At 41.4% G+C, this 22,892-nt stretch overlaps 1 protein-coding gene across 1 annotated transcript in view; it reads left to right on the top strand.

Moving 5' to 3' along the window:
• Nucleotides 1-22,282, top strand: part of LOC108902628 (E3 ubiquitin-protein ligase rnf213-alpha-like) — a 29,684-nt gene extending 7,402 nt beyond the window's left edge. The window contains 60 exon segments of the mRNA XM_018704566.2: nt 35-192; nt 283-373; nt 375-407; nt 497-550; nt 552-620; nt 875-1,027; nt 1,030-1,054; nt 1,292-1,356; nt 1,358-1,466; nt 1,599-1,751; nt 1,845-2,443; nt 2,652-2,811; nt 2,904-3,121; nt 3,440-3,577; nt 3,696-3,860; nt 3,974-5,181; nt 5,183-5,262; nt 5,375-5,556; nt 5,682-5,837; nt 5,937-9,542; nt 9,634-9,758; nt 9,916-10,032; nt 10,112-10,236; nt 10,337-10,459; nt 10,557-10,618; nt 10,796-10,949; nt 11,031-11,172; nt 11,274-11,465; nt 11,581-11,711; nt 11,812-11,969; nt 12,088-12,294; nt 12,465-12,652; nt 12,791-12,911; nt 13,004-13,104; nt 13,203-13,385; nt 13,556-13,634; nt 13,636-13,723; nt 13,815-13,917; nt 14,006-14,120; nt 14,224-14,431; nt 14,540-14,736; nt 14,827-14,949; nt 15,046-15,156; nt 15,431-15,673; nt 15,756-15,831; nt 15,936-15,970; nt 16,075-16,175; nt 16,289-16,445; nt 16,652-16,826; nt 17,307-17,401; nt 17,542-17,793; nt 18,255-18,387; nt 18,741-18,824; nt 18,920-19,100; nt 19,341-19,542; nt 19,652-19,729; nt 19,849-20,046; nt 20,260-20,349; nt 20,559-20,737; nt 21,473-22,282. Coding sequence (XP_018560082.1) covers nt 35-192; nt 283-373; nt 375-407; nt 497-550; nt 552-620; nt 875-1,027; nt 1,030-1,054; nt 1,292-1,356; nt 1,358-1,466; nt 1,599-1,751; nt 1,845-2,443; nt 2,652-2,811; nt 2,904-3,121; nt 3,440-3,577; nt 3,696-3,860; nt 3,974-5,181; nt 5,183-5,262; nt 5,375-5,556; nt 5,682-5,837; nt 5,937-9,542; nt 9,634-9,758; nt 9,916-10,032; nt 10,112-10,236; nt 10,337-10,459; nt 10,557-10,618; nt 10,796-10,949; nt 11,031-11,172; nt 11,274-11,465; nt 11,581-11,711; nt 11,812-11,969; nt 12,088-12,294; nt 12,465-12,652; nt 12,791-12,911; nt 13,004-13,104; nt 13,203-13,385; nt 13,556-13,634; nt 13,636-13,723; nt 13,815-13,917; nt 14,006-14,120; nt 14,224-14,431; nt 14,540-14,736; nt 14,827-14,949; nt 15,046-15,156; nt 15,431-15,673; nt 15,756-15,831; nt 15,936-15,970; nt 16,075-16,175; nt 16,289-16,445; nt 16,652-16,826; nt 17,307-17,401; nt 17,542-17,793; nt 18,255-18,387; nt 18,741-18,824; nt 18,920-19,100; nt 19,341-19,542; nt 19,652-19,729; nt 19,849-20,046; nt 20,260-20,349; nt 20,559-20,737; nt 21,473-21,629 — 13,011 coding nt within the window. The 3' untranslated portion in view covers nt 21,630-22,282.
• The last annotated feature ends 610 nt before the right edge of the window (nt 22,283-22,892 follow it).

A 22,892-nucleotide genomic window follows, 5' to 3' on the forward strand; every position in this document is an offset into this window, starting at 1 on the left:
ATCTCAAATATTGTACTAATAATATCTCATTTAGGAGACTCAAGAAGGGAATAAAGAGCAGAGATATGCAAAAGACTTGATCTCTCAGGCAATGAACATTATGAGAAGCTGGATCAGTCGGTCCTTCAGACAGGGTTTGCTCAAGAGGGTCTGTCATCCCTGTACCAAGTTGAGGCCACAGTGGAGATTGAGGTAAGCAGTTTTGTTACATTTTATGTTATAACACAAGACATACAGATAGATACTCACATCCCATTACTGGCAGAGAATGCTGATGAATAGTTGCTCTGTTGGTTGTGTTTTACAGATGTGGAACAACATAATCTCCATCCACTTCAAAGATGAAGATTGCACAAAAGAGTGGAGACAGACAGTTCACAATGGATTTTGAGGGAAAGTACAAACAGGTATGTGATGCATGATTTGCAGATTTATTTTAATTTGTTTTGGTGAATCTATAAAATATTTAATGTATTTTATGTTCATGTGGTTTTAGGAAACTGCTCTGGATCAAATTGAATTCTACTGCACAAAGATAGAGGAACTCAGTGGATTCCCATCCACATGTTGCTGCTAGTATTGAGAAGTGTGCTCTTGAGGCTGTTACATCTTTGTGCCAAGTATGAAGATTTCTTATTTACTTTTAACATTTACTTACATTTATGGCACAGTTGGTACATATATTGCATCATGCCGTTATATTTAAGAACAATATCAGCACTATCCTCTAGCCAAAAATGAGAAGATTGCAAATAAATCAGCTAAAATTCACAAGAGTTTTCTAGGGAATTGCATGAGTCACAGATTTACGTTATCTGCCTAAAGTATGCACAGTAATCACTCATTACTGTTTCACCTCATATGCAGACCTAAGTCAGAGGGCAGACTGTTTGAGAGGCTCAAGATAAACTGGAAGTTTGGGAACCTCATCTCAGCCATTATCCAGAAATCCTGGCCAAGGGACAATCAAGGAAACTATCAGGAAGATGAGGAAGTGGTCCTTCAGCACCTCTTGTCCATGGTCTGCTGGCCAAGGACATTTTCCGACTACATGGTATCTCCTCAGGAAAAAAAATAAATAAAAACTAAAACATGCTCACCTGAAATCAGAAGAAATATGTAGGCTAGGGAGGCTAGAACATAAAAGTGAGAAAACATAGAATGACATCCTGCCATGATCTTGACTTTATGGAGCTAAAACCCCTCTAACAGTGGGCAACCAGGACTCAGTTTATGACTTTGTAGTGGAAGTCAATCAAAGTAAGCATCACTGTCATTTCTGTCATTGCAGGTGCGGAAGAAAAGCTGATTGAAAAGCTCTCTCAAGATGCCAAGGACAGATTTGCTATAGCCATATTCATCCTTCACAGCCGTTAAGAATCAGCTGGTCCATGGAAACATTAAAATAAGACTGCTCAATATCATTATGGAGAGAAAAGATTCCTTCTTGGAACTGCTGAAAATTGGTAAGATTTCTCAAGAAAATTGTTTCAGGCATTCAAGAAAAACTAACTGCAGAACATGCTTATTGTATATGATAGAGTGCACTGGCCTTATAAGAAATATTTAGATTTATGTTTGTCATTTCATATTAATAGATTGCCTCTCTGAGAATGAACAATACAAAGATAATGCCAAAATGAGGAGGCTGCTACAGTGTAGACAAGATGAAGTGAATGCTGTGTACCATGAGAAGGAGCTTGTGGACGTCCTCTTAACGATGTGTCACAAACTTGAGGAACATATGACAGGTATGGTGGTTGTATCAGGAGAATCAGCTAGTTTGGTTTGATCTAATGTTGTGACAAATTTAACATCTGCTTTATTCAATTTTCATGATGTAGTCGATGTTGATGATATGGAAGAGAGACAACAGGTCAACATTGAGATCATACCCCTGGACCATTTTATGGAGGTTCATCAGTTTGACCAAATGTCCTCTCCAATGGCTGGTGTTGTCACCTTCTTCAGCATGGATGAAGAAATCAGAGAAATGGCAGAAGTCCTGTACACCTTCAGAGACAGTTACATATTCAAAGTCTGTTGGGAGAAACAAGCCAAACTTGTGGCTGATCCTGATGAACGTCAAGTTGTGGACATAATGGCAACACCAGAAATTATACATGATGAGATTTTCATTTCTTGCTATGCTGAGTACAGAGACATCTACACTTGTCTGAAGAATGGCAGTATAATGCTTAAGGATGTCAACCAGCTCTTTGGAGCATTCAAGGGCAATTACGAAGAACTCGCACAGGACCTGGACATCATGTGCAGAGTTGACAAATCAACTGACAAACAGTGGATCCACAGCAGGGTTCAACAGATCGAGCAGTATCATGAGCTTCATCTAGCTGTGGCCTCAGCTCAAATCATCATGATGGTCAAAGAGACACTCTGTCTTCAAGGCGACTTCATGGTTCTGGAGATTCTCACAGAAGTTGTAAGTAGCCATGTTCAGACATTCAATTTAAGGTAAACTTGACCAGGCAACAAACTCACTCTGCATACCACTTGTCCGTAACTGTATTTGTGGATGTGTGCAGATAATGTACAGAAAGATAATGATGATTTTGAGTCAAAGTACTTTCTTTGACAAATGATGATTAGGTGAGTATTTTTTCAACCTTAACTTTTGACTCTTTTCTCAGAGTCACACAGATTTTCAGAATGAGCAGCTCAATCGGATTGACAATGACTTGATGCAGGCGAAGAAGGCTCTAGTGGACATCACTGAGCCTCGCAGACTGTGCCTACAGGAGCTGGGACTCAGAGGACATTTTGTAAAATGGGTGAAGGATGCACTTGAAGGTATGAACAGTTATCTACTCTAGTTACAATGTAAAATTCATTATAATACTCATTCAGGCAAATTAATTTAAAAACATTATTTATTTTTTTAGATATCAATGAGTTGAAGGTGTTTGTTGACCTGGCTTCCATCTCTGCGGGAGAGAATGACATGGATGTGGATCGTGTTGCTTGCTTCCATGATGCTGTCCTCGGCTATTCTTCAGTACTTTATGAACTCAAACCAGACTCTGGTTTTACTGCATTTAAAGAGGTGCTGGAGAAGCTCTGGAGGGCTTTGGAGAATGACAGCAACCTACCAAAAAAACTGGTAAGAGGACACCTTGCTAAAGCTATTGCTAATAAACCATCATCATGATTGCCATAACATTAGCACAATTCTTATAATTCCACAAAGTATGACACCACAAACAGTTGGTGACACTTGACTGATGTTCAATCACTCTGATGATTTTGGGTTCTCACCTTCTCTGCAACATATCTGAAACATTGATAATGGATAACACAACTACAAACATTCATACAAATCTCCACACTGTGCAGTTGCTGTACTTGGGTTAACCCTAATCTTATGTAACAGAAAATGAGTATTACACAGCACATTTAAGAATGGTATCTTCTCTTGTAGCGGGACAGTGCACGTCATTTGGAATGGCTGAAGACTGTGAAGGACAGTCATGGGTCAGTGGAGCTATCATCTCTCTCATTGGCATCGGCCATCAACAACAAGGGTATCTACCTGATCAGTGCACAAAACGTAAAAATGGTAAATAACAAAATCAAAGTTAACGTTATCCCTATGACCATGTGACACAGATGTTAACTCTGAGAACAAAATTCCTACATAATTACGTATGGGATGGAATTTCTGTTTTTCAATCCAGTTGAGTCTCGACACTGCCCTGAAGCTGCAGATTCCAGAGGAGCATGATGATGGCCGGCTTATGCGTTGCTACTCTCTTGAGGACCTGCGGGAGCTGCAGAACAAGCTCATGCTCATGTCTGGGAAAGGGGATCAGGGACAGAATGAAGTTGATCACTTTGCAGAGGTATAGTAAAATATTGCCCTTTTATGTAATTACCATAGGTCATTTTGTTTAGAAATGCTACTTCGAATACTGTCAATGCTTCTGCTACTACTTTTACTTTTTTTTTTTTTCAGGTTTTTGCCAGTGTTCAAAGACTAGCTGAGGCATTTATTGCCCTCTACACTGCTGGAAACCCTCTCTTCAGACACTGGGAAGCTCAAATCAGCTGCTGTTTAAGCAGCAAGGAACCCAGCATTATGATGGACTTCAACCTGGGCAGCGTTCTCAGTGTTGTCATTGTCGAGGGCAGCATTGAGGAGCAGCTTCCTGAACTCTGCAGGAAAATGGAGAAATGCCTGGACTACTGGATGGATTTTGTGGACAAACAGAGATCCCAACATTACTATTTGAACTACTACACAGCCGAACAGATTGTCTACCTGTGCAGTAAGCTGACTCAACAAAATGTGACCAGTGTGGAGGATCAAGTTCTCATGATGCTTTCCTTCATCAAGCCAAATTGCACATCCTCAGATTTGAGGCAAGTATGGCATGCACTCCAGTATGAAATCCTCACCAAACCACAAGAGCAAAATGAGGACATTGAGTTTCAGACTTTTGTTGTGGTGCCAAGAAATGAACTGGGAGAACCAGACTTCACTAGCAAACTGGATCCTTTGCCAAGTCTTGTGGAACAAACAAATGGTTTGCAAAAATTTGATCTGATATGGAATGCTTACATGAAAGACATGAAGAATTTTCTCCCAGACATTCTTGATGTAAAAAACCTTGGACGATTGTTGGAGATACTGGCCAACAGAGAAGGTGAAAGTGGAGAAGATGAGAGTGAAGAAGACATTTCTGATGATAACTTTGGGAATGTCATAAGGAGGCAGCTACCCAATGGCTTGGTCACTGGAGATCCTAACCTCATCATTTGCCCGCACGATGAGGTCCTGACATCTTGCATCTCCATTTACATGAGTAGTGTAGGCGAGACACTTCCCACCTATGATGAAGTCCTCCTGTGTAACTCATCAACACCATACGAACAGGTGGAGCTATTCCTCAGACGCTGTCTCAGCACAGGCTACAGGGGACAGAAGATATACTGTTTACTGTATGGAGATCTGCTCACTTATGATGTGAGCTCTAAGCTGGAGAACTTTTTTCAGCGAATGAAAATGCAGAGCAGGAAAGACTACAGACTTGTTATCATCTGCAGCTCAGAAAGAGAACATGCCTACCTTCCATCAGTCTTCAGCCAGTACAGATTGCACATAGTTCCCCAGGAGCCATTGGCGAGGATCCAGAGTTACCTCCACAAACATTACATTGTCCCATCAGATCAGCTGCAGTGCTGCAGCTGCATTCAAAGACCGACTGTGTGTTGGTGTTGTCTCATCCAAAAGGGCTGGTGTTGGTGTGTATATATGTAATAAGCTATTTCATATTTATAAATTTCACTGCTGGTGACTACATCACTGCTGATATTATTGATACTTGCCATAATTATCTTTTCTTTTTAATTGCAGGTAAATCTCTCTACATCAGGAGGTTGTATGAAAAACTGAAGCTCTCAACGAAAAAAACGTCAATGATGAAATGCATTCGCTTGATTGAACCTAATGTTGATGAGAATGTCATCATTAAATCTCTGTTAGACACCCCCAAGAGGAAAGAATTCACAATGTTCCATTTTGACATCACATCATCGGTAATAATGACTCTGAAGTTCATGTTCAGCTTAGAGTAATACTGTGCAGGCTTTGTAAAAGGACATGTCTTGATTGTTTACATACAGTATTTTGTCAAAGGATTTTGTTTTTGTTGTGTGAAAAGGTGCAGAAAGGCCTCCACGAGTTTCTCTTCAAACTCTTGATCCTGCGCTATTTGATGGATTCTGAGGGAAAGATGTGGAAGTGCAATGACAAGCAGCTGTATCTGATGGAGATTTTAGAGCAGACTGTCAACTCAACAAGAAATGCTTCACGGCAGGTAAGAATTCTTAGTTTGACACTAACACTACTCATTTGTCATCTGATTTTAAACAATTGCTAACCTGTGGGTGTGTTTTCATCTCTGTTTTCTGCACAGGCTCAAACTGCGAACAGCACATTCATGGACGTGTTCCCAAATATTTTCTGCCGACCACCCAAAGAGGTGCTAATGCTAGAGATGAATAAGCAAGATCCTACCATTGTGAGCCCCGACGACCCATTGATGGATGATGAAGAATTTAGGAGTGCTGCCTTTCAGCGGCCATATCAGTATCTCACACGGTTTCATAACCACAGTGATCTTGATGTGTTCACATATCAGGGTGTTGAAGGGTCACATGTGGAATGTCTTCAGATGCTTCTAATGTACTGTGGCATTGGAGACCCATCCTGGGCAGAACTGAGAAATTTTGCATGGTTCCTTAACCTTCAGCTGCAAGACTGTGAGACATCTGTTTTTTGTGATGCCACTTTCACTGGAGACACGCTAACTGGATTCAAAACCTTTGTGGTGGACTTCATGATTCTGATGGCAAAAGACTTTGCTACTCCATCCCTCAGCATCTCTGACCAGAGTCCTGGCAGGATGCATATGGACCTGACTGATGACAAAGAAGAAGACTTGGCTCCTTTTCTGATAAGAAAGAGATGGGAAACAGAACCACATCCATACATCTTCTTCAATGATGACCATGTGTCCATGACCTTCATTGGTTTCCATCTTCAGCCCAATGAACAGAATTCTGTGGATGCCATTGAGCCTACCTCAGGAAGGGTAATAAAAAAGAACGTCATGACAAGAGCATTGTATGAAGGCCTAAAGCTACAGAGAGTCCCTTTCAACATCGACTTTGATAGCCTACCAAGAGGGGAGAAAATAGAGCGAATCTGCAGTGTTCTTGGTATCCAGTGGCCTCTTGACCCTGACGAAACATATGAGCTTACAACTGACAACATATTGAAGATGCTGGCAATCCATATGCGGTTCAGGTGTGGCATCCCTGTCATTATCATGGGTGAGACAGGGTGTGGAAAGACAAGACTCATCAAATTCCTTTGTGAGCTGCGGAGGAGTGGAGTGGCCTCTGAGAACATGAAGCTTGTAAAGGTGCATGGAGGGACAACTTCGGAGATGATTTACAGCAAAGTCAGAGAAGCTGAAGACATTGCTTCTATCAACAAGCAAGACTATGGATTTGACTCTGTTCTCTTCTTTGATGAGGCCAACACCACTGAGGCTATCAGCAGTATTAAGGAGGTCCTCTGTGACAAGACAGTCAAGGGAGAAAGTTTGACACCCAGCTGTGGATTGCATATTATCGCAGCATGCAACCCTTACAGAAAGCATACAGATGAGATGATTAAGAGGTTAGAATCTGCTGGCCTTGGCTACAGAGTTCGATCTGAAGAGACAGATGAAAAGCTTGGATCCATCCCTCTCCGTCAGTTGGTGTATAGAGTTCAAGCATTACCACCAAGCATGATCCCTCTGGTGTGGGACTTTGGACAGTTAAATGATCACACAGAGAAAATTTACATCCAGCAGATTGTGCAAAGAGTGGTTGAAAACAAAGCAATCGATCAAAGCTACATCAAGTGGATCACTGATGTCCTCTCGGCCTCACAGAAGTATATGAGGACAAGAAAGGATGAATGCAGTTTTGTCAGCCTGAGAGATGTAGAACGCTGCATGCAGGCTTTTGTTTGGTTCTATAACAACCATGTCATGTTTTTTGCAGAGCTTGAAGAATTTGAGAGCAAACGAAATGCTGAAAAAAATGAAAGGCATCAGAGACAGCCTGATGTCAGAGACCCCGTTCTCTGGTCTTTAGTCATGGCCATCGGAGTGTGCTATCATGGCTGCCTAGAAAATAAAGATAAATACAGACGGAAAATCAGCAGAAATCTGCCACCACCATACAGCCCAGCAAGGGTAATGCAGGAAATTTCACTCATGCAGGATTTACTGTTGAGTGGTGTGCCAATGGGGGATACCATTGCAAGAAACAGTGCCCTCAAAGAGAATGTCTTCATGATGGTTCTCTGCATTGAGTTAAGAATCCCTCTCTTCTTAGTTGGGAAACCTGGAAGTTCAAAATCTCTTTCAAAAACTCTGGTGGCAGATGCAATGCAGGGCCAAGCTGCTCATTCTGACCTGTACAAAATGCTGAAACAGATCCATTTGGTGTCCTTCCAGTGCAGCCCTCACTCAACACCAGAGGGCATCATTAATACATTCAAACAATGTGGGCGCTTTCAGGAAGGAAAGAACCTGGATGAGTACATTTCAGTTGTTGTTCTTGATGAGATTGGCCTGGCTGAGGATTCTCCAAAGATGCCACTGAAAACCCTTCACCCACTGCTAGAAGAGGGATGCATTGATGATGAGCCACTACCACACAAAAAAGTTGGATTTATTGGTATCTCCAACTGGGCTTTAGATCCTGCAAAGATGAACAGAGGCATTTTTGTCTCCCGAGGTGACCCAGATGAGAGGGAACTTATCGAGAGTGCTAAAGGCATATGCTCATCTGATGCAATGGTTTTGGAAAAGGTCAGGGATTTCTTCCAACCCTTTGCAAGAGCCTACCTGAACATCTGCCGCAAACAGGGCAAAGGCTTTTTTGGCCTACGTGACTACTACAGCTTGATTAAGATGATTTTTGCAGTTGCCAAGGCCTCTCAACGAAAGCCCACGGCAGAGGAGACTGTGAAGGCAGTGTTGAGAAATTTCAGTGGCAAGGATGACGTGGATGCTGTGCATGTCTTTACCAAAAGACTACAGATTACACCCAACCTGGAGAACATCAGTGCCATTGAGTTTGTGAGGGAAAACATTCAAGCAGTTGGACAGGAAGAAGAATGCCGATACTTGCTGGTGCTAACAAAAAACTATGCAGCCCTACAGATCCTTCAGCAAACCTTCTTTTCAGAAAGTGTTCAGCCAGAGATAATCTTTGGATCCAGCTTCCCAAAAGACCAAGAGTATACCCAAATCTGCCGCAACATCAATAGAGTAAAGATCTGCATGGAGACAGGTCAAACAGTTGTGCTCCTTAACTTGCAGAACCTCTATGAAAGTCTCTACGATGCTCTCAACCAATACTATGTCTGCTTGGGAGGACAGAAGTATGTTGATCTTGGACTGGGAACCCACCGTGTGAAATGCAGGGTGCACAAAGATTTCCGGCTAATTGTCATTGAAGAAAGAGAGGTGGTATACAAACAGTTCCCAATACCTCTCATCAACAGGCTGGAGAAACATTACCTGGACATCCACACTGTCCTCAAAACTGAGCAGAAGAGGACGGTGGAGGCATTGGAGAAATGGGTGAGACTCTTTGTGTCTCTCAGCAGTCAACACTCAGCAGCGGCTCAGATGTACAAGTACCAACCCCCAGATGTCTTTGTTGGCTACCACTCAGACACATGTGCATCTGTGGTTCTTCAAGTAATAGAGAACCAGAAAGACAGTTTGGAAATCTTAGATCCAGAGAGGCGAGTGCTTGACGAAGCTAAACTTATACTGCTCAAATGTGCCACACCAGACTCAGTGGTGCGATTGGACTGCACAGGTCTTCCCAAAGTGGAGAGTGAACATCTGGCCAGGGTCTACTTTGAAGAGCAGAATAATCGCTGTTTGGCTGACTACATACTTGCTCACACAGCACAAGATGTCCATTGCCGCTCCTCCTTCACAGAGGTAATTCTAAAGTTGTCATACAATACCAGATTCAATTGTATTATAAGTATAAAGCCTATAAAGCCTGATTAATTCTACATTTAAACCATAGGTGACAACATTCTCCAGACTTTTGACAGCATCTGACTTGGAACCACTGGAGCAAATGTTGCATAGTGTTGAGCTTCTCTCACTCCAGCAGTTTGACACAGAACACTCCTTCCTGAAGAAGATTCGGTTTGTTACATTGGAAAATTTCTCATTTTATACTTCATAGCATAATGGCCCTCAAGCTTTTTGGTATTCTCATGAAGAATTATTAGCAAGAATATATAACTCTCATGATATTAAGGTATGATTTCAATCTAAAGATCAAATCCCTGTTTTCTTATAGCAACTTCCTCACTGCTGAAAGTAGAAGCACCAGCACTGGATCCTGCAGCAAGATCCTCATCATTCAGTGTGATTTTGATGAAGCCTCTCATAGTGCCAATCTCATTGCATCTGCAAAGTAGGTCCAACATATCCTCTCTGTTGGATATGCACTAATGTCTAGTTTTGCTATATTGAATTTTGCTGTTCCTTTTTAGGTATTCATCCATAAATGAAATCAACAAAGTAACCCAGGACAGCATGGGAAGCAAGGTGTTTGTCTACTTCATCACCAGACTACCGAGAATGGAAGGAGGGACTTCCTACGTTGGCTTCCATGGAGGTAAAGCTAATACAATTTCTGAATTCTTTTTATGTCTGTTGTCTTTCCATCACATTGTTTGAAGAATAGGATGTCATCTGAGAGATGCTGATATTTGCAGGACCCTGGAGATCAGTTCACATTGATGACCTCAGACGGTCAAAAGACATTGTTTCAGACATCAAAACCTTGCAAAACATGACAATCAGTCAAATGTTTGAAACCAGGATGACTCAGCCTGAAGGTAAGTGGTTGCTGAATAGCAAATGACAATGTCCTCCACATATAATTTCGCATTAACAGCAGTTGTGATGTTAAATTATAAATTTCTTTTTGTGCAGCCATGGAGGTGGATGATATGTACACAGAGAATGAGATTGAGGGAGCAGAATTAGAGGAAAATGTGAGTACATAAAGTTTCAAATATTTGCTATTGTGGGAAAAGCAACAATGTACAATATATTTTTTCTTAACTGAATGGCTACATTTATAACACTGGACATGGAGTATGTGCATCATTTTTAGAAAAAAGCAATGACAACCTGTGAGACTAGCTTTTAACCAATGAATCCTACTGCAGAGCTGGGACAATGTTCTGGACACTACAGCACTGCTTCGGAGCTGTGTGCAGAGTGCAGTAGGCATGCTGAGGGACCAGGTGGAAAGTGGCTTCCGCAGCACCCGTAGAGTTGAGGTCCTATTGACACTCCTCAGTGACAATGATGAAATAAAAGGTGCTAACAGTTTTTTTCAGTTTAAGGTTTTAACATTTTTTTGTTGCAGCATTTTCATTCTTCATCATTTTATCTTGTCAGGTGAATTTCTGCAAACTGTGAAAACGCATCTTCACTCATTGCTGGCGGTTTATGATAGCAACACCTTCTCACCCATCAAAAGCAATTGGGTCATCAAGGAGGCTTCAAACATTGATGCCTTGCAAGAAGGAGGCACCTTCAGGTCAGTACTTAAGCTACAGAATACACAATTGCTATATTTGCCTAGATAGATATATTCCTGTCTTTTTGGACAGCACTGTTAACTGCTTGGGGTCATGACAGGCACACCTTGTGGAAGCGCATTCAGGCTGTGGTCATCCCCCTTTTGGCGCAGTTGGTTTCAGTCATTGACCGCGATCAAAACTTAAACATCCTGCTGGATACAAACTGTGGCGAATCTGTGAAGAGGCTGTGGTTGGATATCTTCGGAAATGATAAGCTTCTGGAAATCCCACACCTTACACTGGACCACAAGTAAGTGGTAATATTGTACTTTGTGTTAAGGATACCAAACTACTATAATTGAGAAAATGTAACAAGACTGTTGATTTTGCATATTTAAACAACTTGTTACCTTTACTTTTCAAAGCTCTGAGACCAGAACAATCCTTGTACAGAACTACATTGCCCGAGACAAGAATATGAGCTGTAGCATGCCCTTCAGTTGGAGGATCAAGGACTACCTGGAGGAACTCTGGGTTCATGCTCTTCAACGTGAAGGTAATGGCCTGTTGTGAAGTACTCTCCATAACTGACATGCCACTACTATGATGTTGTTGTGCCTTTGTGCCCTTATATTAAAAATTCATAATTATGTTAGGTCAAACTCAACAAGAGTTTGAGGAGTTTTTTTGGAGGACACCACTAGGACGATACATTGCGAAATCAGATCCAGAGATGCAGACAGAGTTTTTTCACCGCTACCTTCAGGATTTCATCTCCATGACCATGAACGTGACTTGTCAGGAGGATTTGGAGGTTGTTTTCTAAAACACTTGAAAATTTAAATTTTATAAATTAAATTACACATTTTAATGCCACCTCTGTCTGATGGTGTGTACATGTATATACTAATGAACATTGTCTGCCTTTGCAGCTCCTGTGTAGTGCCTTGAATTGTTGTGTCACTGAGCTGCAACTGCAGCTTAATGACACTGAAACAGTGACATCTCTTCCATGGGTCCATGCTGCTTATCATAAGTTCAAAAACCGGCTGCAGAACCTTTCCAGAATGATGTGCATTGAGCCCCAGGTGACCAAGGACCTCTTGAGGAATCCTCGCGCTAGGGACGAGGTCGAACTGGTGAGCCTCTCAGGACTATTGAACACCTTTCCTTTCCCAGCTTATCTCTTTCCAAGGTTTTTGAATTTGGTTTGCATGATTTTGACTTCAAGATTAAATTGTGTTTTGTAATATCTAATATTGTGTACTGTGTACCCCAATGTATAGTGATCATATTCCTTGTCTCCAAGGTACTCGATGTGTATGCTGCTTTTGCATGTGTAGAGTACCTGGAACCTACAGTCCTGAACACAGATGCCCAAAGACAAGCCTGGCTCAGGCAGGTCAAAAAACTCCAGGTTCCCATTGAGTTGATCTGCTCAGAAGACAGTGTAAAACGTTATGGAGAGAGGAGCAAGACAATTGTCTGTAGAGTCCAGTAAGTCAAGCTTATTCAGCTTTTCCTAGATTTTCCAAATGGTCTAGTTGTGTAAATAGAGGCTGAGGTTTTTGGGTAATCCTTAGATACTTGTAACTGCATTGACTTGGACGGTTATTTGTGTTTCTTTGTTCTTAGAGCTGGATGGAATCGAATATTTTCTCTCTCTCTATTTGTGGAGCACATGTTGTTTGGCATCGAGGAGGTGGACAAGAAGTTGACACCTCTTGTTTTGGAGCATACAAAAAGACTTGGCCAGGTTGGTCTGGGTTCTTTGTACTAATCCAAATTTTCACTAGATGAATCCAGTGAATTACCATAATAACCTTAACAATTTTTCCACCCATCAAGATATTGGAAAAAAATTCAGACCTCAAAACTCAGCAGTCGTTTGAGGCAGTTATCAGTCTGCTAAAATCCTGCAAAGATGGAGCTGTTGAATGCATCTTCAGGTAGAGATTCAGTTTTCTAACTTGTATTTTATAAGAATCTCCTCTATTGTTCTTTGCCTTCACCCTGGTCCTTTACTTGCTGTTTATGTTTTATTCAGGTTTGGTCTTAAAATGTGCCCAGTGTGTATGGGAGACCCCCAGGATCCTCTCTGCCTCCCATGTGAACACATCTACTGTGTGGCCTGTATCAAACAGTGGTTGGTCCCTGGTCAGATGTACTGTCCCCTCTGCATGCAACCAGTTGATGACAACTTCCCCATGGTTCCTTCAGATGCCATTAGGTGGGTAATTGCATGTGGATCAGAACAAAATAAACATTTTTTATTTGGATTGTTCATCATAAAAGGCACAAATATGATGTGGTTCTTATAGGATCTAGGTAACTTCCTGCTCTGTGTATCTGTAACAAATATTGAAAAAAAAAAAACTTTGTGTCTCTTGTTTTATGTAGGATACTCATCAACCAACATGCTCAGTTCAGGAAGCAGTGCAATGCTTTCTTCATAGACCTGGTGTCTACTGTGTGCTTCAAAGGACAACTCTCCCCCCTGTCCAGCTGTCATACTTCATTTGCTGTCCTTTCTCATGGTGGAGGCCAACACTGTTCCCATTCTCAGTGGTAGGACACTTGTGTGTATATACACAACCGAGCTCTCTGCCACTACATATTTTGTCAGTTCTGAATATCCTTTTTTTATTTTTTTAATCAGTGAAGCGACAAACTCTGACAAAGGTGCTTTCTCCGTTTGATGACTCGGTGGATAAAAATCCAGTAGTTCGATCAGTAGTGCTCAAACTCCTGCTGAAGTACAGGTGAGAAGCTGCAGTCACACATAATGTAGGCTTTTAACATTTTTAGCTGTGTTTCTCAATTTAATAAGAAATTGCTCTGTTTCTGAAGCTTTGATGAAGTTAAAGGTTACCTGCAGCAGCATCTGATGACAGTTGAGCAGAGCAACATCTTGGATGTGTCAGGCAAAACTGAACTCTACTGCTTGTACATTAACTGTCTGGAGGTACACAGGAATTCAGAATTTACATGTGGATTGCAGTGTGTTACATTGTGATACAGCTTGTTTTCATTTTGTGAATTGACTCTTGACCTTATCATTTCTCTAGGACTCCATGTTTGAGAGGTTGCAGTTCAGGTCTGTTGCAGACCAGAATGTGTGTCTGCAAGATGAAAGTGCCTTCCTGACTGACTACCTGCAATCACATGGTCAGTCTGCTGAAGCAGCCACTGTAGAGTACCTGCAGCAGGTGGCAAGAGTGCGTATGGACCTGGATATGGCTGCTAGCCTCATCATGGAAAAACTGAGAGCAAATGGTGTGTAACTGGGGCTAAATTTAGCATTAGTTTCTTGCATAGTTTGTGTCAACATGTGTTAATTTTTGCCATAATATTGTTCTTCTTTCTTGTTTAACCTTAAACCAGAATCCCAGGAAGGTGGTCAAAGTGGAACTGTAGCCTTCCTGACCAGTGTGGTGAACTTGTGCAGGCGCAGTGGAAACGACTGGTATCGTGTCTACCTGATCCGTAAGATCTGCAGCCAACACGGAGTGGAGTTTGTCCTGAAACTCCTCAAAGTGGATGACATGCGCTGGCTCTTCCCTGAAGAAGCTTTGCAAAAGGTTTAGTTATCCACAGTGAGACTTTCAGTGTTTCATTTTCTAAATGCTAGCAGTGATTCAATATTTTGATTAAATTTTCATTTTGTCCAGAGTGAAGAAGCAACCCCAATAGACCAGTATCTTGTGTGTGGGGAAGACTACAAGACCATCAGAAATGCTGTTGCAAAAGTGGTGTTGGAATGCAAAGCGGATGGACTGGACGAGACTTGTGAGGTAATGTTACATGCTGTTTCTTGTTGGTAACTCACCATTAGGTCAGGACCCTGCTTTGTATATATGTTAACATAGATTACTTTTTTGTCTTCATAGGGGTGCAAATGCTTACCACAGTGGAAAACCGTTTATCTTCTGTTGGCGCTGTACAGAGAAGTCACCACTCTCTACAGAGAAGCCAATGCCAGCTTCCATCCTAAGCCTGAGGTAGGTCCTTACATCAAGAACCATTGAGCTGTTATGCTCTTATGTGATGTGTCATGAACTTGTGTGCGCAAATGGCCACAAATAAACTGTTTCTGTCTTAAGGACAACAACAATGCGAATTGATGCTCAAATCCAGCTATTATTTTCACAGGTTCTGAACTTGTATAACCACGTACTTTGTTAAAGTTACAGAAACTGACAATTAAATTGCCCAAGCATTTTTCAACAGACTTGTTTTGAGTTCATCTACAGTAACGTATCTTTATGCTTACAGCAATTACAGCCACTGATGACGTACATCCAGACCTCCAAAATCCTTGGCAGCCCAGAGGTGAAGGCCTTTGCCACCGCTCTGGTGACCAACCAACTTGAGCTGTTGGCTTCTCGTCCCAGGGTTTCAGGTGCCCAGTGTGTGTCGGTGGAATTAACTATTCACCTGGCTGCTGTCTTGCTCTGTGGGAACCAGGGGATTTTAGCTCCCCTCCAGCAACTGGCAAGGACACCTGTCAACATGCAGGTATGTATGATGTCAGCTGCTTTCAGTGTTGCCAACTTCTCCTCCTTTGAAGAGAATTGAATGTTTTTGTATGTTTGCACAGGCTGCCTTCTTGCCCTCCATGCCGGAGGACATGTTAGCAGTGGCTCATCAAGCACTGGGACCAGTGCGGTGGTACCGTAAGTAATAAAACAAAAGAATGACACTATTATACTATACGTATTATGAAGATCCTATACAGCCATGCCAAACACTGATTATTTTTGATTTACTCTTACCATAGATTGTCGAAATGGTCACCCCTGCACCATTGGAGAGGTATGTTATGTTCAGTCTGACTCATATGTTTGCGAGTCTCTTTCTTGTAGTATCCATTTCATAATCTTAATGGCTTTTCTTGCCTCCTCTTTCCTTTTCTCTAGTGTGGCCAGCCCATGGAAAGAAGTCATTGCTTGGACTGTGGTGCTGAGATTGGAGGAAACGACCACAGGCCTGTGCAGGGATTTCAAGTTGTTCAGTTGCAGTATGTTGGCCTATAAGTTAACAATTCAGGAAGAAAAATGTCATAAAAAAGACTATTATATTATTGTGTATTTTATTGTTTTTTGTATTAATTTATGCATTGTCTTCTGACAGGGGTGACCGTACCCAGACAGGCCACATCCTCGGTGAGCCAGGCCGCAGGGACAATCCAGACATGCTGGACACAAAGGGCATGTCCCCTTTTCCCTTCACTGCTGTGCGCATGCTCACGCACATGGCCATGCTGCTCGGTGCCTGCAGCAACCCACAGGTAGCCTGGACAAAATAATGAGTACAGTTTTAATGGAGTTAATTTCCCCCCCGCAATATTTTCTTAGGTGTTGAAAGGTGCACGTGTATGAGACATATTCTCAATACAAAACCCATTATTCTAGTGATATAGCACTGTTAATGTCCTGGTGTTGGCATTAATGACAGGGGAATGTGGTCAGTCATTCACTGTTTTTGCTGTTCTAGTTTATCTCAGCCATCATCAAGCCTCCAGTCCCTGACTTAGGAGCATTTCTATTCGCTCACCTGCTAAAGGACATGGAACATCTTATCAAATCTCTGGGCAAGGGGACAGATGACACAGTTAGTGCTATTCACCTTCTCATCAGGAGCCTCCTGGAACCCGACCAGCAACTAAAATGTAAGGAACAATTTACAATAAACCCAAAGCTGCTATACCATAAAACCACCAGAAAACTGTTACAGTATGTGCTGTGTGAATATTTGGAGAGACGTAATGATTCCAAAGATAAAGTTACCTGAATCTATGTGGTGCAGTTATTTTTCTTGCTATTTAGATGTTTCTGAACGATTACCCTTCCTTGCTGTGTATTTTATGCTCTCTTCACTGTAGTGAAAGAGAAAGTGTGCCCTCTAGTGGTGAATTTCTATGGTGTCATTTTGCAATTTATGTGTAATCGGAGATGTGATGAAGGTGTAAGGTAATGTGGTGTAATTTCTAGATCAAGATTGTTCTTTGAAGTGTTATTCTAGCTTTGCCAGTGGAGCAGATGGGTATGGTAATGTAATAACAATGCTGCAGTGAGTCAGTTGTAAAGATTTACTGGGTTACCGTCCACTGTTAAACTCTGCTCTATTAAACACTGGTCTCCCCCTTCAGGGCCTGTTCCATATGACAATCAGCTCTCCACCAAAGAGGCTAGAAATGGATGGGAGTTGGAAGTCAGCAATGCCATCATCATACCTCAGCTGAAGGTATAAATACTCTTTGCCATGTATTTGTTCTAAAAGGGAAGAAATAAAGCACATAGTCAAATTTCAGCAAATGATTCTGCCTTTTTGTGAGGGATCTGCGTATAATGTGTTGGTTTCTTTCATCATCTTGTCCTCTGCAGCACTTGGATAGACAGCTAAAGAAAGTGAACACATTCATCCGGGCTGACTCTCGCATCTCTGCCAATCCAATCATGAAGCTCGTGTTTGGCGACCCCCGTCTCTTTTTGGCCTCACTTCCCCCTAATTCTCTGATCCATGGTTCTGCTGTGTGGAGCAGCAGGGAGAAGGTTTCTCTGCTGACCCTCACCCATATTGTAGAGCAGAATGATGGCAAAGACACCCTGCCTGTACTCTGGAGATTTTTGCACAGGGTAAGGAAACAGTGACCAAAAATGCAAGTACTCTTTTAAAAGACAGCAAAAGAATCCTGTGTCCTGCTGAAGTTTCTCCTACAATAGTGCATTATAGGAATATTATGGCCCTTTTGCACAATGAGTGCCTTGTGTTTATTCTTTTAGATAGCTACTTTTAGTCTATACTGCATGTATACTGTATATTTTAAACCGAAGAATAAAAAATTAAACAGTGTTGCAACATATGACTATGGACAGCAAAAACATTACTGGACTAAAGAAGCAGATTCACTTTTTAGTCAATTTAGTCTGTTTTAAAGAGGATACATAGAAATATATACAGTACAATTTCTGTGGTTTCAGAAGTGTTTAATTTGTTTATTTAAGGTTCCACAGTTTCCAAAAATAATACCAACTCAGTTACACAACACATTTTTGAATAAATTGTGGCTTCGATCTGAACTTTTTTTGTCCTGTAGGAAGCAGAGCTCCGACTGGTGAAGCACCTTCCAGACATCCTTGCACTCCAGAGGGATCTGGTCAAGAAGTTTCAGAACATCACTGAGCTGACTTGTGGCACCATGGCTGAATTCCTCCACAGCCAGAAAGCAGGTAATGAAACTAACTGTCTACAGTCCTTCTCAGCTTTTTCAACTGTATGACTCACTTATACAGGAGATACTCAGTTCCATGCAATTCCTAATTACCTCTTTCTCGGAAATGTCATAGTAAAATAGCTGGCAACATGCAGTTTACAGACCTGCCTGCCAAGGAGTGAGTTGTTTAAACCTGGAAGGAGACAATGATTGAGAGGTCTTAAAAAGAGCAAAATCTCTTCCACACGTGCAAGCCACTGAATCGAAGAACTTTGGTTTGATACATTGAGGTCACTTGATCCAGTGTAGCACAAGTCCTGTCTGTAGCTGACATGTTAAAGGAAATTTATGGTTTCTTCATGTGTGTAGTTTCGCTGAAAACCTGGTATGAGAAACACATCAAAATCTTCCTGACAACCTGGAATCAGCTCAGAGTGTCTTTGGCAACCAACGGTAAATACAAACACCAACAATACAACACGTTGTCTTACATTAACACTGGCTTATCTAACTATCTAACTTACCTGGATTCAAATACTGGTTTTCAGGTGAGATTAAGATCCCGGCTGAGTTCTGCCAGAACGACCTGGACCTCAACAGTGACTTCAGGGTGCTGTTACCACGTCGACAAGGCCCAGGCCTGTGCTCTACAGCGCTTGTCAGCTACCTCATTGCCCTGCACAATGACCTGGTCTACTGTGTGGATAAACACACCGGAGAGGAGACCAGGTGGGGGCGCTCATGCCACATTTTTCTCACTTGCACATGTTTGGCTGTAACAACACAGTCTGTGAACTTCTTCCCCAAATGCATACTACATTTATGTCCTGGTTTAACTGAGAGATTGCTAAAAGGACAGAAAGACTGAATAGCTACAAAAAGGTGAAAACAGAAAAAAATGTTATGCTATATAGTTATAATTAATAGACACTTTCTTTTGCCTGACTGGTATGTTTATCCCTTCCCCAGCTACAAAGTGAGCCCTGCCGATCTGACTGATCTGCATGTGATTCGGTATGAGCTGGAGAGGGACCTGATGCCTCTGGTTCTCTCCAACACCCAGTACAGCATCGAGAAAGGCCAGGAGACGCTGCACGAGTATGATTTGCCCAAGATCCAGCAGCAGATTGTGTCCCGTTTCCTGCTGGGCAAACCTCTCATCACTCTTAATGTGAGGAAAATGAAAAGCAGAAGCAAAGCGCAGTGGCTTTGCCCAAGAATGAGTGCAAAACTATTCAGACACTGTTTTCCTCAAGTTTCTCTCCTTTCTTTTACCACAGGGCATTCCAACACTGGTGAACAGACATGACCGTGACTATGAGATTATCCTGAAGGATGTAAAAGCAAAAGTAAAGCAAGTAAGTTGTCATGTACAGCAGGTAGCCCACTGGAACTGCCGTTCATGTATCACATATCAAACATGTTGCCGTAGACGTCCCCTCTCGAGTGTCTACGACTTGTGTCTGTGTGCCAACAGGAGCCTCTTCAGACTCTCACCCTGTTTGCTGTGGCTGGCGAGCTGCAATCCTACAGCGAGGTGTGTGAGGCCTTGTCCACGCTGGAAGTGGCCCTCGGTTTCCTTGCCATGACCGGGGGAGAACCTCACATGCAGCTGTCCTGCTACCTGGAGGAGGTTCTGCAGATGGGAAACCAGATGGCTCCGCATATTGTCAAGGTCAGCCTATCTGGGGCGCATGTTATTTTATCCTGTTGAACATTCTCTCACTTCCACAGAATAACCAGTCTGGACAGATGTGTTACTTTGTTAAAGAAACAAATGTGCCTCTAAGAACATTTTTTTGTTATCTTACTTTTAGTGCTGCCATAATATATTTTTTATGCACCAAATGTAAGATAAAATGGAATTCTCTCCCTGTTTTGCCTACAGGCCCTGAGCATGTGCTGTCTAAAGCATTGTGTGGCACTGTGGCAGCTGCTGGCCTCACTCAAATCAGAAAATATGCTGCGGCTTAAGAGGGTAAGACATCACACGTAGCTACAGATGTGGAAGTGGTATTACTATTATAGGTGGTATTACTATTATGCTACTATTTATAGTAACAGTAGATCTTAATTATTCTATTATGCCATTATGCCATTATAGATAACTTACTCAATTCTTATGTATAACAGTGCATTATTATTGTTGTTATTTGCCCTATTCTGTGCATTCCCTGTGTTCTTCAGGATCCATTTGTGGGAGTTTCGGAGAAGTACAAACAGGCTCTGGGTGAGGACGAGCACAGACTCCTGACCGGCTTCTTCTCTAAGATCAGCGCTGACACCTTCCTCCTGGAGATGCATGAGTTCCTTGTGCTGGTCCTTAAAAAACCTAATGCACCTGATACCTACAGGCCTGACTGGAGGTAAAACAAAACACTTTTTATTCATTTATTTGCAGTTCACCAACCCTTGCACAGGTCTGTAAAGTCTTCAATTTTAGATAAAGTTTAAAATGATTCTCAGGTCTGAAATGTAGAGAACTTATTTGGAAAACGTGAAGTTTTTTTTTTTCCTAATCAGTCTGGATACTTTTAAAATTAAAGAGGTAACAAAATACTTTCTTGCAAAATTAAGTTTGGAGGGTAGAAATTACTCCAGACATGTTGCATTTTTGGTTCTAAGCGAAAACAAAGTGGATATTTTTCCATTCCCACTTAAAGCCACCTTGGCAGGATTTGGTGTGTTACACGCAAGCAAACCTGAAGTTTAGTTCGGTCAGTGTTGACTCTCTGTATGAGGGAGTTGGTTGTTTAGGCAAGGCCACAGACAAAAGGTTATATAGTACATTTTCTATGAATCTAATTTGTTTGATTGGGTGTGAGAACAAAGGAAATATTTATCCTGTAGACCCACAAAGCCATGAAGTTCAAACACCATACCTCAGTAAATAGGCATCAACCTCGATGCTGTTTGTCATCCTATCCAATCATATAGCTAAAGTGCTAGGTATTTTATCAATGACTTTATGTAAGTAAAACAAGGAATTTAAAAACTGACTTTAATATGTATGTTCATGTGTCTCTCTGTGTGCAAGTATCATAATTTGCAATTAGCAATGTCATATCACTAATTTAAAGTGCATTGTTTGTCTCTTAAAGCCTGAAAATCACACTGGTGTCTTACATGGAGCGCAAAGACCTGGACATTCCCCCTGATGTAGAGGAGCTCTTCCCAGACAAGATCTGCCTGTCCCATTACGTTGAAGCCTGGAAGTTCATTGTCGCCTTCAAGCAGGAGCGCAGCCAGAGGCAGTGAAGATGAGATGAAGGGGTTGTTTTGTTTCTTGTTTTTTTTTCCTGCCTTTTTTATTTAATATTGTGAAATCCCCCAGCTGAAGTTTACAATCATGACGAATTGAAGCAGTATGAATGTGTGATACATTATGTATTTAACACATATTGAGTGATGCGCCTTTTTAAGAGCAGTGATATTAAGCTTCATGGTGCCACAGAATGAGTGGATAGTGGAGTGGTTTAGTTTTTTGGATTATTCCGGTTTTGTATTATTTTCTACTTTCCTGAGCAATGACAAGTACAGAGCATCTGTACTGTTGAAAAGTCTTCTTGCTTGCACTTTCTGCACATGTAATGTGAATCTGCCTGTTCTGAAGAGGCAGAAAAAAATCTGATTTCTACTCAGGTACAAAATGTAGAACAACCAACTTAAATCACTTTACTTTTGTCGTTTCAATCTCTTTATCATATTGTTCAGTTATGCTATGTTGTCTCATAAATGTTGCACTCGCCTTTCTTCCTCTTTTACTATAAAAACACAATTTTGTTTACATTCCAGTTAAGTTTTTTTTTTAAAGTCCATTTAGTTTTCTTTGACACCCTAATGATCCCATATTTACAGAAGCCTCTGTAATAGACATTCATTTTAGAAGCATAAATATACAACTTTGTGTACTTGTTTGAGTTTTGTGTATTATGACATAATATTACATCCCTGCTCTTCCTGGTTAAGCATTATATAATACTACCTTAATTTGTTTATTAATTTGTCAGTATAGTAAAGGCATTATAGGTATACTTTGCTGTGCTGTAAATGTTCCCAGCTGTAGACAAACTGGATTATTTTCCTCTGTCAACTATAAATTGGACTGATTAGTCCACAGTCTTCTTATTACAGGAGAGTGACAGAAGATTAGTTTTCTCAGCAGGGCTTTGGCAACAAGTACTCAAATGTGGATATATTGCACTTTAATTCATCCCTCCTGAGAAGAATTAATGACAGTCATTTTTATGCCTTTTTATGCCTCGTGTGATTTTGCAGTTAGTTTGAAGGGTATCAAGCAAATAAGAAACAAACAAAAAAACATTTTCTCACCAAACTCTAGTGGTATCTGTCCATACAGTTTACCTCCCCATATTTTTCAGACTTTTTTTGTTGATTATTGTTTGTTCATTTTTAGTGGCCTCAACATTGAAATTTAAAAAAATCGACAGTGATGTCTAAATAATCCATAGATGTAACTGGACAGTTTTCACTGGAACTAAAGAAAAGTGTTAGCACGAC

Source organism: Lates calcarifer, linkage group LG11 (genome assembly GCF_001640805.2).
Source record: "Lates calcarifer isolate ASB-BC8 linkage group LG11, TLL_Latcal_v3, whole genome shotgun sequence".
Classification (NCBI taxonomy): Eukaryota; Metazoa; Chordata; class Actinopteri; family Centropomidae; genus Lates; species Lates calcarifer.